The sequence below is a fragment of the Nomascus leucogenys genome, chromosome 4 (assembly GCF_006542625.1).
Source record: "Nomascus leucogenys isolate Asia chromosome 4, Asia_NLE_v1, whole genome shotgun sequence".
NCBI classification, from domain to species: domain Eukaryota; kingdom Metazoa; phylum Chordata; class Mammalia; order Primates; family Hylobatidae; genus Nomascus; species Nomascus leucogenys.
The window spans coordinates 135510127-135526716 of NC_044384.1; the positions used below are offsets into that span (position 1 = coordinate 135510127).

General features: G+C 36.6%; 1 protein-coding gene across 5 annotated transcripts in view; it reads left to right on the forward strand.

Annotated features, from left to right (window-relative positions):
• MSR1 (macrophage scavenger receptor 1) overlaps positions 1-16590 on the forward strand; it is a 431365-nt gene that overhangs the window by 381266 nt on the left and 33509 nt on the right. For all 5 annotated transcript variants that reach the window (XM_030812343.1, XM_030812339.1, XM_030812340.1 and 2 more), the window contains 2 exons: positions 3700-3780; positions 10624-10677. In XM_030812343.1, the coding sequence (XP_030668203.1) occupies positions 3700-3780; positions 10624-10677 (135 nt within the window). The remainder of the gene's footprint in view (positions 1-3699; positions 3781-10623; positions 10678-16590) is intronic.

The following is a 16590-nucleotide window of genomic DNA, read 5'->3' on the forward strand; positions in this document are numbered from 1 at the left end:
TATATGATGGGCAATCATAGTAATTCTACTTTCTAATTTGAGCAGATTTATTACATCCCCATCTCTACATCCATTTGAGCCTACTAAACTCAGCTTGACCAAGTCAAACTCACCTAGACTGACAATCATGGTGTGAATATCTGCAAAACCTAAGTGGTTGTCCTAGTAGCCTTAAATAACTAATACATTAAATATAGTAGAATTATTATTCGTATACTAGGGTGGATATTATGTTTAAATATGCTTTATTCCCCAAATAATAACACATTTATTTTAGAGGGCTATTTCCTTGAAAGCATACTGGGGAGAATGACCTATCACTTTTCACTCAAAAAATATGTGCTGAGCACTTTCTCCAGGCCTGGTGTTCTACAATACCCTGTAGAGTATGTGTAAACAGATGCAGAATCTCTGAATTCACAGAGCTTCCAGGATGATAAGTAGTAATATAAGGGGGGCAAATGTCATGATCAAGGATTTTGTATCTCATGTGAGTTTCTTTTAAGGGGCCGATTTTACCCATGACGACAATGTTTTGAAGGAGAAACAACTTTCTTTTCTAAAGGAATTTCTGAGAAGCTGTTTATGCCCAATGTGATCCATAACAAGGTAGTTTGACCTGTAGGCATGGGAGGGGCTACCTACATGAGATGCCCTGGGAGAGAACTGAAGGCTCCTCTGGCTGCAAACTTTTCGTCATCAACCAGTACTATTTACTTCCTTACATAATCTGAATTTTCCACCATACGAATCACGTCTCAGGAAGAGAAAATAAAGCTCATCTTACCCATAGATATTGGAAGGCAGGAACCATATTTTATTAATGTTTATATCCACATATATCTTTACCCTGGCCCACCCTTTCCCATAGGCTATGGCCCCAAGAAGGCCCCTCCCTAAAGCTTCCACAAGGACATATATTTATATTCCCTAAATATACACCTGAGTAAGGAACGTTGCCTGGCTGCAGGCTGTCGCTCTACACCTGAGTATTGAAAGTGAGTTTCTTCTGGAAGTAACAAATTGTGCCAGTGAATCCAAAAATGTCACTGCTAACTGTGTACGTATCATTTAATGAAACTAAATTTAGAAGCCTTTACAACAGGCTGCTGAAAATAATGATTGTATTACTGAGGAGGAGGATGAGGAAGAGGAGGAGGATGAGGAAGAGGAGGAGAACAAGAAAAGCTAACATTTACAAAGTAGTCATTACATGCCAGGCACTTTTCTAAGTGTTTTACATGTGTGAGCTCTTTTAATTATCACATCAGCCTGATGATGCAGAAACAAATAATACATCCATTTTACAGGTGCAATGCACAGTGAGGTTAAATGACCTGTTCGAGGTCAATCAGCAACTGGTGAGAGGCAAAGCTGGTATTTGAACCCCAATGGGCATGAGTGCAGAGTCCATTCCCTTAACCAGTCTGCTACATTGCAGAAAGGAGCCTGAACAGAGCAAGATACTGAGGACATGTGAATAATTATCAGACCAGCTTTATGTAAGTGATTTGATCACTCTGGTCTCATGGAACTGTCTCTAAAATGATGGATTCTGAGTGGATAATGTCTAACGTCTCTTGGAACATCCCATGGCTCAGATTCCATGTAACTGTACTTATATTGTCCATGAGTTAGAAGCAAGTGCCAGACCCTTTCCCATTGCCACAGATTATTGTAGAAAATTAGTTAATTGCCTCCTGAAAGCCTCAGGGTATCTGATCTTATGGAATAAAGTCCAACAGCTGTGCTTATATTTTGAGGACTACATTTTGAAACATCATTAAACAAACAAGTCACGTAACTCCATAGGTGATATAGAGTCTGCTTAACCATCTCCAAGAACAGAGGTCTCTGACTACCCATTGAAAATGTACTTGATTTGTAGTTGAACACCCTTGATTTTTAGTTGAACGGCTGTGTTCTGAGCATCACTGTAAGGTACTTGAGAAGTCAGCATTGGAGGGGCTTCTCTGATGCTCCTGTGGCCCCAAGATGCTCCTGTCTAAAGCAGGCACCATAGCATTCTCTATTCCATTACCCAGTTTTTCTAAAATTATAACCCCCAAATTACCATCTTTCTTTGCTACCTTTCTCACTATCTGTCTCTCGTTGTTTCTCTGCTCTGGAAGATCTGTTTGGATAAGGATATTTTTAACTCCAGGAATGTACTAAGACTGGTACAATATATATTTCTCGAATTAATGAAGGACAGAGTAAAAGTGGAGGTTACTTGTGAATGGCACTCTACAAAGAGTAGGGGAATGTTTTCAAATTTTTTAAATTGGCAGAATTTACTGTCAGTGTTTTTATTTCTAAATTTGAATGACAGGTCTCAGTAACGACAAGTGCAGAAGTCTCACTGCATTGCTTATATAGTGAAGGAAGGTGTAAATATTAATCAGCTTGTACTGAGAACAGATGTTAGGTCTTTGTTAGGCTGTATACTATGAAGTCCAGCCAATATATACTACTTTGTAATTAAATTGAGTTGAAATGTCCTGACTTTACTAATATTTCTATATATAGTTTATCACTTTATTGCTTTGGGAGCAATCGTTCTAAACATAGTTTATCACTTTATTGCTTTGGAAGTTTGCTTAATTTCTGTTGGAATCAAAGTTTTACACTGGCTTAAATACTATTTCTTACTATTAAGAATCATATACTTCTTAGTGAGCGCTTCTTAGAGGGCAGTTAGCCCAATTTTAAGTGTCTCTATTAATAAAACTCAAGAAAAGATTTTAAAAATATATTTAATATATATAAGCCATGTCTTCTGGAACTTATGAAGTAAAAGTAATATTCCAAAACGTTGGTATTGGGAAAAGATGTATAATCAGTTTCTTACAATATGCCTCCCCAAGGGATCAAGTGAGACTGGGTGAATGAGATCTCTCTGAATTGATGATGACACAAAATAAGATGCCTAAAGTGTTACAATAGTTTATCAAGAACCACTGAGCTCTAGGATAAAATATTTTATTTCATAGGAATATAACATTTTCTTTTATATGCAGTTGTTATGATCACCATAGTAATATTGGGTAAAAAAATAGCTATTTTCAGTTTTCATTTAAGCATATCGATCCCTGGATTTGTGTAAGTATATAGTACATACTCATAAGTAAATCTGTGTATCGTGTGTGTGTGTGTGTGTGTGTGTGTATCTTTATTTACACTGGGATTACAACGAAATATGTAAGAACAGATCCATGATAGATAAAGTAATATATTTCAGAGCCAAGACACCAGTTTATTTCATAAACACTCATTGATACTTCACATTACTTGAGTTGCATTTTTTTCTAAGGCAAATCTTAAGAATTCAATTTTCAGCTTATGCATTTTAAAGTTGTCATTTCAGTTACAGCAAAATCCTGCCATTTGATGATTAGTGGTTGACTACATAAGTCTTCTGGTTAAAACTCCAAGATCTATTTTTTCTGATGTGCTTTTATTTCTACCAACAATATGTTATTTATTGAATAGCTACAATGTGCTGAATGTACTAAGGTTTATATTTATTGCTTGTATTATCTTTCAATGTCAAACATTAAATTTTAGGAAAGATATTATTCCTTCATTTGGAGATTCTCTAATTTCATATTCACTTATAAAACTAGACGTTTTCATTATACTTTAAAGTCTGTATGAAAATGAATTATTACCTCCTTTTTTTCTTCATTAATAATGTAGGTCCTCCAGGTCTTAAAGGTGATCGGGGAGCAATTGGTTTTCCTGGAAGTCGAGGACTCCCAGGATATGCCGGAAGGCCAGGTATTACAATAATGTGTATTTTCTTTATAGAATATGTAGAAGAAACACCAGATAATTTATATATATACATAATGTTATATATGTAGTATATATATTTTTAAATTCTTGGATGATGAAAAATGGTCATTGTGTGAATACTAGTATTCACATGCAGTTATTTTGTGGTCTAAAAATGATTGCTGAAATCAGATTTTTGAAACTGACTTCTGTTCACCTGAGGAAAGTCTCTATATCCCAAAGGAAAATCATTTAAAAAAACACACAGGAGTTATAAACTCCTCACAATCATAAATCATCACGAACAATGATATCCATCTTTGAGCAAAGAGATTTGAAGGACTGGCAAAGAAAAAAAAAGAAGCAAAGTATAAATACCTGTTTAACCACAACTGGCCAGACTTTGTGAAGTTACAGTTAGCAAAATAGTGAGAAGTCTGAAATCCTATCCTCTGCAAAATAAATTGTCTGCTATTATCTACTAGTGCTTAATAATCAAGGTTGCTCAGCATTTTGAAATGTACACACATGATGATATTATTTCCATCAGCTCTGCCAGTAGCCTAAGCTTGAATTGCAAACTTTGAACAGCAATTTTAGAAAGAGCTAGGCTTACTGTCTCCTAATTTCAAAGTGAATTATCATCAAGAGAGTAGAGTCGGGCCAATTGCAGAGGTGAGCACCTGTAGTCCCAGCTATTTGAGATGCTGAGGTGGGAGGATTGCTTAGCTCAGGAGTTGGAGATGAGCCTGAGCAACATGGTGAGGCCCTGTCTCTAAAAATTAAGAAAAAGAAAAAAAAAAAAAAAAAAAGGAATAGGGGCCCTATCATTGAGGTATTTTTAAAATACATTTTATTTTTAGAACAGTTTTACATTTGTAGAAAAACTGCACAGAAAGCATAAAGAGTTCCCATAAACCACCCATGCACATGTGGTTTCCTTTGCTATTAACATCTTGCATTAGTGTGGTATGCATGTAACCATTAATAAACAAATATTGACATATCATTATTACCCAAAGTCTATAATGTACATTAATGGCCACTCTTTGTGTTGTACATTTTATGTGTTTCAGCAGATGTATAATGTCGTGTATCCATCATTATAGTATTAGACAGAATAGTTTCACTGCCCTAAAGGTTCCCTGTGCTCCACGAACTCTATTCCTCCCCACCACAATCTCTTGGCAGCTGCTGATCTTTTTACTGACTCCATAGTTTTGCCTTTTCCAGAATGTCATATAGTTGGAATCAGACAGTATGTAGCCTGTCAGACTGGCTTCTTTCACTTAGCAATATGAATATAAGGTTTCTCTGTATCTTTTCATGGTCTTATTGCTCGTTTCTTTTTATTACTCAATAGTATTCCATTTTATGGATTTACCACAATTTGTTTATCCATTCATCTATTAAAGGACATTTTGGTTGCTTCAAAGTTTTAGGCTGGGCATGGTGGCTCACACCTGTAATCCTGGCACTTTTGGAGGCCAAGGCAGGCAGATCACTGAGGTGAGTGGATCACTTGAGGTTATCAGTTCAAAACCAGCCTGGCCAACCTGGTGAAACCCTGTCTCTACCAAAAAATAGAAAAATTAGCCAGGCATGGTGGCACACTCCTGTAATCCTAGCTATTCAGGAGGCTGAGGTGGGAAGATCACTTGAACCCAGGAGGCAGAGGTTGCAGTGAGCCAAGATCATGCCACTGCACTCCAGCCTGGGTAACAGAGTGAGACCCTGACTCAAAAAAAAAAAGTTTCAGAAATTATGCATAAAGCAGCTATAAACATTAATATGCTGGCTTTTTTTGTGGACAGAATTTTACCTAGGAGTGTGATTGTTGGATCAAATGGCAAACCTATGTTTAGCTTTGGAGAGTATTATTTCATTCATTCACCCAGTCCGCACAACCTGATGAGGGGTCACTGTGTGCTGGAGATAAATACAGCACAACTGCTTTTCTTAAGGACCTGGAGACAGGAAAAAATGCATAAGCAATTAGCTATTATACCATGTGGTAAGTAAACAACCTTGATAAGGTTGGACAAAATGCTATATGGAAATAGAGAGTAAGGAGTGATTAATTCCATACCATAAGAAAATGTGTTAGAAAGTAGTGTTTGTTAGTGCTGGACTAAAAGAGGCCTAGAATTTCTTTAGGTTTGTGTTTCTCAAACTATAGCAGGCATTGGAATCACCAGGAGGATGTGTTAAAACAGCTTACAGGACTCCACCCCAGAGTTTTTGATGCAATAGGTCTGGGATTGGGCTTCCATCCTCACCAATTTCCAGGTGAAGGTGATGCTATTGGTCCATGGACCACATTTTGAAAACCATTATGTTTAGGTAGAAAAAAAAAACAATGGAGAAAGAGTAATCAAGCACAAAGAAAAACAAGGGCAGAGGTAATAAGTCCCTTGACAAAACATGTCCTTAGGACACCACTTCTTATTAAAAGACGCCAATCTGGTAGAGATGTGAGCAGCAGTGCCAGGTGCTGCTCTAGTTGTACTGCAGACTAAAAGAAGGAACAATACAGTCTATCCTCTACAAGAGTCTGTAGAAGGTGCTAAAATTAGAAATGAGTCCGATAATTGTCAAATAAGAAATATGTAAAAACAGGTCCATGATAGATAAAGTAGTATATTTCAGAACTAAGACCCCAATTTATGATATAAACACTCTTTGATACTTTACATTGCTTGAGTTGTAGTTTTTTCACAGCCTGGACTATGTGAATGATATCAAAAACATTATCAGATTCTGAAGCAAAAAGTTGAAAAAGAACATCCTGCATCTATTTTCTTCTATTCTCCCTCCCACACTCCTTTTCTTCTCACCTTGCCCTTTCCTTCTGCATGGATTAACTACACACTGCTCATAAGGATAGAGTGCTAGAAATAGGGAAATGAAGGGTAAATAAGACAGTCTACAACTGAAAATATACACAAACATGGGAAGAGAAAGAGAAGACTTCATGCTTTTTCCATGCATAGCAGATCTATAGAGTAGTGCATTTATAAGACCTGACATATTTACTTCAGAAAGTTTGGAAGATTTAATTGAAGGGAAACCTGGCATGTCTTCAAAATCCGTAGAAGGTTCTGTTCTATCTTGTTCAACGTAGTAGAACTTTCAGCATGCAAATAACATGCTTCTGTCCGTTTTGCCTCTTGAAGTCCATTGAAAGCCTGATTGTTTCCCTCAGGGTAAGTTATGGTCATTTTCAGGATTATCTAAAATATTAGACCATACATAGTTCATTTATTAATTCAACACATTTACTGAACGTTTTCTTTCTGTGATTCATGGAGCTATCTACAGACGGTTGAACACATGCGTCTGAAGTTTTGAGGAGAGGCCAGAGATTAAAAGAGAAATTTTAGCTCTGATTGTATAAATATTCTTCAGAACCACTGATTTTAATCATATTTTATGGGTAGGGAGTGGAAAGGTACAAAGGGAAGGGGCTTAGCATAAAGCTTTAAGTAGTTCCAGAAGTACAGGCTGAGATGAACAAAGCAGCAAATGGAAGAAAAGTAGCCCAACTGAAGAAGAAAACCCAGAGAACAGAGCATGAAAAAAGACAGACAGTTTCAAAGGTGGTCAAGTAAGGTGAAATCTACACAAAACTCTTTGCACCTGCTGCTGTGGGGCTGTTGCCATTGTTCAGAGCAGATTCTGTGGGGTGGGTGATAACCAGATTAGGGTATGTGGAGAAGGGAATGGTTGATAAGGGTTGGAGATGTGGTAGACTCAACTCTCAAGCAACCTCGCTATGCAGAGGAGGAGGGAGAGATGCATTTTTTGTTAGTTATGTTTCATTTGATTTTTTTTTTTCTTTGAAGGAAGGATCTGAGTACCATTTAAATGCTTATGGAAAGATAAAATAGAGAAGGGGTGGCTGAAGACAGAGGAAAGCAAAGCAGAAAGATAGTGTAAGGTTAATGAGTGGGTATAAGGTTAGGAATTCAGGGACCAGGAAGAAGCACAAGGCTTTGGAGAGAGGATGATCGCGTTTCAAAACAGCTTAAAAAAAAACGGGGGGTGGAAAGGCGGGCTACAGCTGCAGAAATTTGGTTAGTATAATTCAGGCATGTAAGCAGAAACGTCTAAGCTAGTATCCGGCTCATATAAGAGGCACTCAAAAATGCTTGAAATCATGATGATGTTATTGAAGACACCTCCTCTTACATTCTTTCAAGTTAGAATATCCTCTTACATATGACCTGGTTCCTACTTTTGAATGGCCTTTAGAATTATAAGTTACTTTTTATTAAAGAGTAATACATAGGACAGAAGATAGTTAACTCTAGGTTTGGACCAAGCCCTTGCATTCATTTTTATTTATTTATTTATTTATTTTTTATTATTATTATACTTTAAGTTTTAGGGTACATGTGCACAATGTGCAGGTTTGTTACGTATGTATCCATGTGTCATGTTGGTGTGCTGCACCCATTAACTCGTCATTTAGCATTAGGTATATCTCCTGATGCTGTCCCTCCCCCCTCCCCCCACCCCACAATAGTCCCCGGAGTGTGATGTTCCCCTTCCTGTGTCCATGTGTTCTCATTGTTCAATTCCCACCTATGAGCCAAAGGTGTCATTCTGAAGGACCACTACATTCCTTTCCTTTAGAAAGGATATTTTTTCCTGTTTTCAAGTGTGAGAAAAGATTTTCAAGTATCATCGGTAAGCAAATCTCTGAATCATGTTAAAATGATACAAAACATTTGTTTGTTTTTTTATAAGGAGATAAGGCATTTTATTTTACCATCTTTAAAAGGAAAAGTCACAGTGGTATAAGAACAAAAGCAAAATAAAAACATGAAACTAATTTTTTATTTATCATAGAATCTGAGAGCTACAAGGACCTTTCGTGGGTCAATGCTCTGGCTTAAGCATGTCTGTTCTGAAATATGTAAGACAAGTTGCTGTGTGAAACGACTTCTAAGAACAATGCATAGTTTCTTCCTCTTTTTTCATTGTGAAGTTAATGTTAAAATAATGAAATTAAGCTTGCTTATTATGTTCTTTTTTGTGAAAAGAATTAGAACTGATCAGTTACGCTTTGTTTTAACTCCTTCCTTCCCAAATTTTTAGCAGTTTCTTAGACCTTTTTCCCCTTGGACAATCTGAAAATTTGGTACTATATTTTATTAAAGCGTGCTCTCAAAATATAGGAAAGGTTTTGGGTGCTTTGTGGTAACAATGATTTTTGCCAATTTAACAGTACCTGAAACAACTCAATTACCATTAAGAAATGGATTTAATGATATAAAGTGTAATCCCATTATGCAAAGCAAGTAGGGAATTAGAAGTTTGGTATTATGACCCTGATATAAAATGGTTGGCATTTCATTAAATCTTCAAAATACAATTTCAGTTGGGAATAATTTTTACTCTTTAAGTGCCTCAAGTCTCATGCTACTAATTATATACATTATATATATGTATTTTTTTAGTTGGTAAATTAGGATCCAAAAATCTTATCTAAGAAATACATAATGACACATGTTCAAAATAAAGCACAGATGACAACAATGTAAGCTAAAGATGTCAAAAATAAATATAAACGAAAATTATATATAATTGTACCATATAAAATGAACTGCGATGAAAAAGTTTTCCCCTCATTCCCTGAGAATAAAATCACAGAGAGAAGATTCCAGCTAAGCTTTAGGAAGTGAAGAATAGAAATAAGAAGAACTAGATGTTTTATGGGCAAAGTGCTTAATGAACAGGAAACTCTACAATGGAAAGCATTATTTTTTTATTTTATAGAAGAATAAACTTTAGCTCAGAAAGATTTAAAGACTTGTCCCAAACCACATACCCAGTAAGTGGCTGAGCAAAATAATTCAACACAAGGGTTTCTAAATTATTACTATTATTATTTTGACGTCTATGGTTGTTAAACTACATCCTCTGAGTTCTAGGATGAAAAGGTTGACGGTTCTCGATTTTGCTGGAGGGAATCAAAAACATTAACAAAGATTTTGACTTCGAGACAGAGAGCACTAGGATCAGTTCTACATTTGTGTCAAGACAATAATTACTTGCAAGATCTGATTGTATCTGATGGCTGTTGGAAGAGAAACTCAATAAGCAGGAACAGCACCAATCTTAAGAGATTTCTTGGTACTGAAGAAAGATCTCCTGCAGAGCCCTTTAAAAATGGGACCATGGGTGAAGTAGCAATCCCTTGGCAGAAACCAAGATCTAGCAGTGTTTCCACATCCATTTGAAGCCCTGACCCTCGTATGAAATATTTGTACCACACCCCTGTATAAATGGGTGAGGTTTCTCAAAACCAAAGGTGATCATCCTAGAGATGTGAATGCTCCAAGCATCTTCCTACCTTCTCCGTGACTAAAAATCTCAACACTCCCAGAAATTCATTGGCAGCACAGTTTTTGGGGATGGTACGCTCTAAAGAAATGAAAACCATAAATGTAATGTGAATAGAAGAACAGGATGTGGGAGCTCATGGAATGCACTGGATTTCCTGGGAGTGTGAGTAAGACCCAGTCAAAGGAAGAGGAGAAAACGAGGATGAATAAGTACAAAACAAACTCCTTATTGTTCAGCTTTGCTTGATTTAGGAAAATGGGGCATTTAGGGCCTTGTAAATAATTTGAAATATCACAATACTGAGTTCAGAACGGAGCTTCCTAAGTAATAACCATTATTATTGTTAACATTATACAATGTTATTATACATTTCAATATCTATCAGTTCTTATACATTTATATTTTAATTACCTTGTGATGATCTGTCTCCAGTTAAAGCAAACATTGTGAATTGCCCTGATTAAAAACAAATATTTTTCTTCTTTTCTCAAGGAAATTCTGGACCAAAAGGCCAGAAAGGGGAAAAGGGGAGTGGAAACACATTAAGTAAGTATATAGTGTTTTGATTTCTGTGTGAATTCTTGTAATAAGTAAGTCTATGATACTGGAGATCTGGGCTTGAGGCAAATGTTGGGAACTTCAGCACAGATCCATAGAGACTCTTTGGAAGCCAAACGTAATTTATTACAAATATGCATGGTAATTGGGGTAAAACAAATAGATTATATTATACAACTGTTTCAATCTCATTATCCGTTTGTCTTTTGTTTTTATGATGAATACTATTTTCTAAAAATTCCACAAAGAAAATTGTTCAATTTTCAAGTCAATTTCTATCCACTGAGGAAAAATCAAGCTTATGAATAGAAACAATTACAACCTCCTTCCTTACTAAATGAAACCTTAAATATAAGAATTTGGACAGTTTAAGAACCCTGAAAAATTAACTATCTGATGGCTGGGGCTTTTTGTTTATTTTACTAAAAACTTGAAATGTGGTATTTTATGTTCTAAACCTTTAAACCTACAACAGAATAGATTTCACAAGAATATTTATCAATCTAAAGCCAACCTCATGTTGTAATATACACAATCTGTTAATTGCACCTTAAAAACTAAATATTAGATGAGAAGTCTTCTATTTGCCATGCTGTACGTCAATTGTTGTGTCTAGGCTGAATGTATACTGATATAATGAAAGGATTATGAAGAGGAATATGGAATCCGCACTTAACTTCTCAGAATCAAAAGGCTCCTCCCTCTATATTCCCAATAGAAACTACATGTGATGTGTGTGTGTGTGTCTGTGTGTCCATGGGATAGCTGACACAAACAGGGTGATCATATTTAATCATCAGCGGTCTGTTTTAGACAGATAATGGCAAATCCTTTTATGTACCAAAATCTAGCAGTTTTTAGTTGTAATCATTATCTAGAAATATACAGTACCAATTTATCTGCCTTACAAAACCTAATTATTTTAACCTAATATTGTGTAGGTGTGCCATATTTAGACAAAGTAGGGCATGGTTGTGAATACCAGCCATTAGAGTAGTCATTAGTGTGTTCATGTTGCTTTCAAAGTACAAGAGTATTGTGTGTCTTCGGAGTACTTTGGTGTTACTTAATGAGTATTACTGTGATTACTGTATTAAAACAACAGAAACATTAATCTGTCTTTTCTCCATTCTATCCACTCATTCTTTAATGTGGTCACTTTTGAATGCGGTATACTTTTTTCTTTTTTTTCTTTTGTTTTTGCGTTTTTGAGATGGAGTCTCGCTCTGTCGCCAGGCTGGAGTGCAGTGGCACCATCTGAGCTCACTGCAACCTCTGCCTCCCGGGTTCAAATGATTCTTCTCCTGCCTCAGCCTCCTGAGTAGCTGAGATTACTGGTGCATGCCACCACGCCCAGCTAACTTTTGTTATTTAGTAGAGACAGGGTTTCACCATGTTGACCAGGCTGGTCTCGATCTCCTGACCTCATGATCTGCCCACCTCAGCCTCCCAAAGTGCTGGGATTATAGGCATGAGCCACTGTGCCTAGCCCACCTGCTGTGTACTTTTTACTCGACTTACTTCTTTCTTTCTCCTTTTCACTCCATTTACTTTCAGCTGAGCTCTTCTTAAAAAGTTCTCCTTCTTATCCTTATGTTTATCTCTATCTCTGCCTTTATTTTATCTTTTGTTTTTATCTCCTTTTCCTGAGGCTTTCTCTGAGCTTCTTAACATTGACTTTAGTCAAGTTTTGCAAATAAGAAACTATTTTTTCTAATTTTTACTCTGCAAACAGCACCCCACTGTCTTCCATTACCTAAGGTTATCGAATGCTTTGAACATTTTCTTCAGATATGTTCAGAAATGCTTTCTGTTACAGTTATTTTCATGGCTATTTTGGAGTTTATGCACATACTTTCTTTGAGGAAGGAGTAAGAGAGATGTTTGCATACAGCCTCTGCATTCTCCACCATGCCCTCCCTTCTCATGTAAAGGATGTAACAACTGCATAATGCTTTAAAAAGAAAGAATGATACACATAAACATCTAATGTGGTATATTCTGCTTTTTGCTTATGTTAATATGTCAGTCATCTGTCCATATCATTATGTATGGCTCTACCTCTTTTCTCTCAATGGCTACACATTATTTTATTATTCAGCTATACCACTGTTACCATAATATAGACATTCACTACTCTAGTCCTGAACACTAAATGATTTTTGTTTGCTTTGGTCAGACTTTAATAAACAATGCTACCTTCAACACTCTCACATATAATCTTGTGAGAATACTTTGTAATAGGGAATTTGCTAGAAGTAGAATCGATAGTTCAAAGGTTATATACATTTTACCATTTGATGAAATTCTTGTAAATGGCTGCTAAAAGGTTGTACCAACTTATTCTGTATGAAAGTGCCTGATTCCCCGCATCTTTAGTTAATTCTGGTATGTGAAAATTTATATTGAATTTTTTCATAAGCATTTTTAAAAATTTTTAAGGCTTTCCTTAAATATGATAAAAATAATTAATTTCCTCTTTTATATATGTGTCAGGACCAGTACAACTCACTGATCATATTAGGGCGGGGCCCTTTTAAGATCAGGTGGGTTGGGCGGGACATCTCTGCTACCATCTCATTAAAAGGCCCTTCACCTCTGGACAAGTCATCTGCGCAACTGACTTCCAAGATCCTTTTGTGACTCCTCCAAATGACTTTGGCTCCCGTGTTGTATCTGACTTCCACATGGCCTCCTCTCCTGGTCCCTGGTGCTGTTTGGGCCTCTGCTCCCATGCTCATACCTCTTCTTACTCCAGTTACTCCACCATCACCCCTCTCCCCTATCACCCCCAGCCTGGACACCTCTCATGCACAGACTGGAGGGCTGCTCTAACCAGTCCTCAGGTCTCTGCCGCTCATTCACCTAGATTCTTGAACCCATTTTAATTTATTGGGTTCTAGGAGAACTGCTGTGTTCTCACCCTAACTTGGAAGAGTGACGTTTCAGTCAAGCAAAATGATTCCTACCATACAATATAACACTTGTGTGAGGCTCTGTCCTAAATATCTCAATTACCAATATGTGGTTTGGTAGTATTTCTCATCATGCTTTGCTCATGCGCAATGAGACTACAACTAGGGTGTGAATTTTAAGTATCCTATCTAAAACTCAAACAATGGTAGGAAAAATCCATTTGTTTTTCATTTTATTTTTACTGAGGAATCAGCTCAATCTTAAATGAATACTGGTCTTTTTCCAAAGCATTTTTGATCAAGGTAAAGGCTGAGTCAAGGGCTTTTTTTTTTCTTTTTCTTGTTTTAAGAGACAGAGTCTTGCTCTGTTGCACAGGCTGGACTACACCCATTCACCTAGAGTCTAGAACGCAATTTAATTTATTGAGTTCTAGGAGAACTGTCATGGGTACTGATAATATGCGAGTTCTTTATATTCAGACATTATTCTCAACCAGAGATAGGGATGTCATAGAAGAAAATCCGTTCATTCAATCATTAATTCATTAATTCACATGTCCATTGTGTACCTCCATGAGCTGGACATAACAGCTAATAACAGGTAATTGTCTCTGGTTTTACAGAGCTAATTGTCCCTGAGAGATGTAGACAAATGAACAAGCAATTGCAATACATCTACGCTATATTGGGGGAAGAACAGGGCTGGATAGGTATACAGAGGAGATAAAGATTTTTTAATTCCTTAGAATATTTTAAAAAAATTGATTCTTAGTTTACCTTCTCATCTTCTTATTTTCCAAATTACAGCATATATATATATAAAATATATATATATAATATATATATTTTATATATATATATGTTTTGAAGTGAAGTCGAGCTTGGGCAATTTATCCAACGCATTTAAACCAAAAATAAAACTTTTCGTGTATTACCTGGTGATTTCAAACAAAACTATTTTGATCATGAAAAAGAATACCAATATTCTTTTGTTCTAAAAAGCTCTTTTGGGATTACGTGTTATATTTTTGATTTCTCTCTACTGATCAACAGACTACATTTTCAGAACTCTTCTTTCCTTTACGTTTTAACACACAGACCCAAGATTCATACTATTAAGATTCTAGTAGAACTCTAGATAGTATGCCTATGTATATCTCAGCATTTTCATTTCCACCCTTGTATAATGAACATGTTAACACCTACCTCACAGGGTTGTTGTGAGGATCAAGTAAGATATTGTGTGTATGAAGATGCTCTGTGAAATCATAAACTCCTTTAAAGATGTAAGGTATGCTTCGCACTGATCTCTCTCAACTGGAACAGCTTTTCCTCACTGGTATAATGCAGACATTTTTAATCTATAATCAGAATAGGAGTGAAAGCAAAATGAAAATGCAAGAAGCTGAGTAAATGTCATGGCAAAAAGAGAGACGCTAGAGAAAAAGAGAAGATTTTATATTAGATAGAGCAATGCAAGTGTGACCAGATCGCAAATCGATGAGTTTGTGTGAGTCGAGCAGAAGAGCATTAGTTATAAATAAAAGAAGCTACTAAACAGAGTGCATGCCAGGGGCCAGAAGCTGTCAACAGAGGTCAGAACAAAATGTCAGGCTAATAAAACAAGAGTCCAGTCTCTGAAGGACAAAGCATGGACCCAAGACACTGCTGATGAGAAAATTCCAAGAAAGGATGAAACAAGTTAGAGTTGTCAATGGTACTCTGGTTTTATGCCTACATGACACTAAAATCTCCAGAAATAAAAGGGAGAGAAGAATTAGCCACTTGTTCAGATACTCCTGACTATTACAGGCTAGCAACATTGAATAGCCAGTTTATGCAAACATCTAGAGATAAGTTGTATCTCTTTTTCCTTGGTTTAATTTTATGAGACCTGCTGTCTCATTCTGCACTGCAAGTCAGGTAGAGTATGAGCAGCTTTCTTCAGCAGACCTTGGTCTACATCAGCCACAGGATGGCCTCAGTCCCAGAGATGCTGGGAGACAATTCCAGGGATTCAGTTAAAAAGTCATCTGACATCCTAGGCTAAATACAGATTTTTCAGTGTGAAAAACTTTTCCAAACTTTTCAACTTAGGGAAGAAAGGCTTCTCTTCTCTCTTTAGACAAAAAATGGATGCTGAATGCCCTGTTCAAATTACTGGCACAAATGGCACAAATTTTATCAACTTTAAAAATGCATAATGAAGAGAAAAGAAGCCTGCACTAAGCTCTGATGCTAGTCATAGTGAATTCTCTGCTGTGTTCTCACCTTAACTTGGAAGAGTGATGTTTCAGTCAAGCAAAATGATTCCTGCCATACAATATAACACTTGTGTGAGGCTCTGTCCTAAATATCTCAATTACCAATATGTGGTTTGGTAGTATTTCTCATCATTCTTTGCTCATGTGCAATGAGACTACAACTAGGATATGAATTTTGAGTATCCTATTTAAAACTCAAACAATGATAGGAAAACTCCGTTTGTTTTTCATTTGATTTTTACCGAGGACTCAGCTCAATCTTAAATGAATACCAGTTTTTTCCAAAGCATTTTGGATCAAAGTAAAGCCTATGAGGCAAGGGCTTTTTTTTTCTTTTCTTTTCTTTATCTTTTTTTAAGAGACAGAGTCTTGCTCTGTTGCACAGGCTCGACTACAGTGGCACGACCATAGCTCCCTGCAGCTTTAAGCTCCTGGGTTTAAATGATCCTCCCACCTCAGCCTCCTGAGTAGCTAGGAACACATCACCAGGCTTGGCTATTTAAAAAACAAATAGAGATGGGATCTCGCTATATTGCCAAGGCTGGTCATGAACTCTTGGCCTCAAGTGATCCTCCTGCCTCAACCTCCCAAAATCTTGGGATTACAGGTGTGAGCCACCACACCCAACCCAATAGGGTTTTTGGTGGATTATACATTAATCCTCAGAAGAGCATTTGGGTGAAGGACTATAACCCAATTTCTAGAATTATAAACTGAGGCTT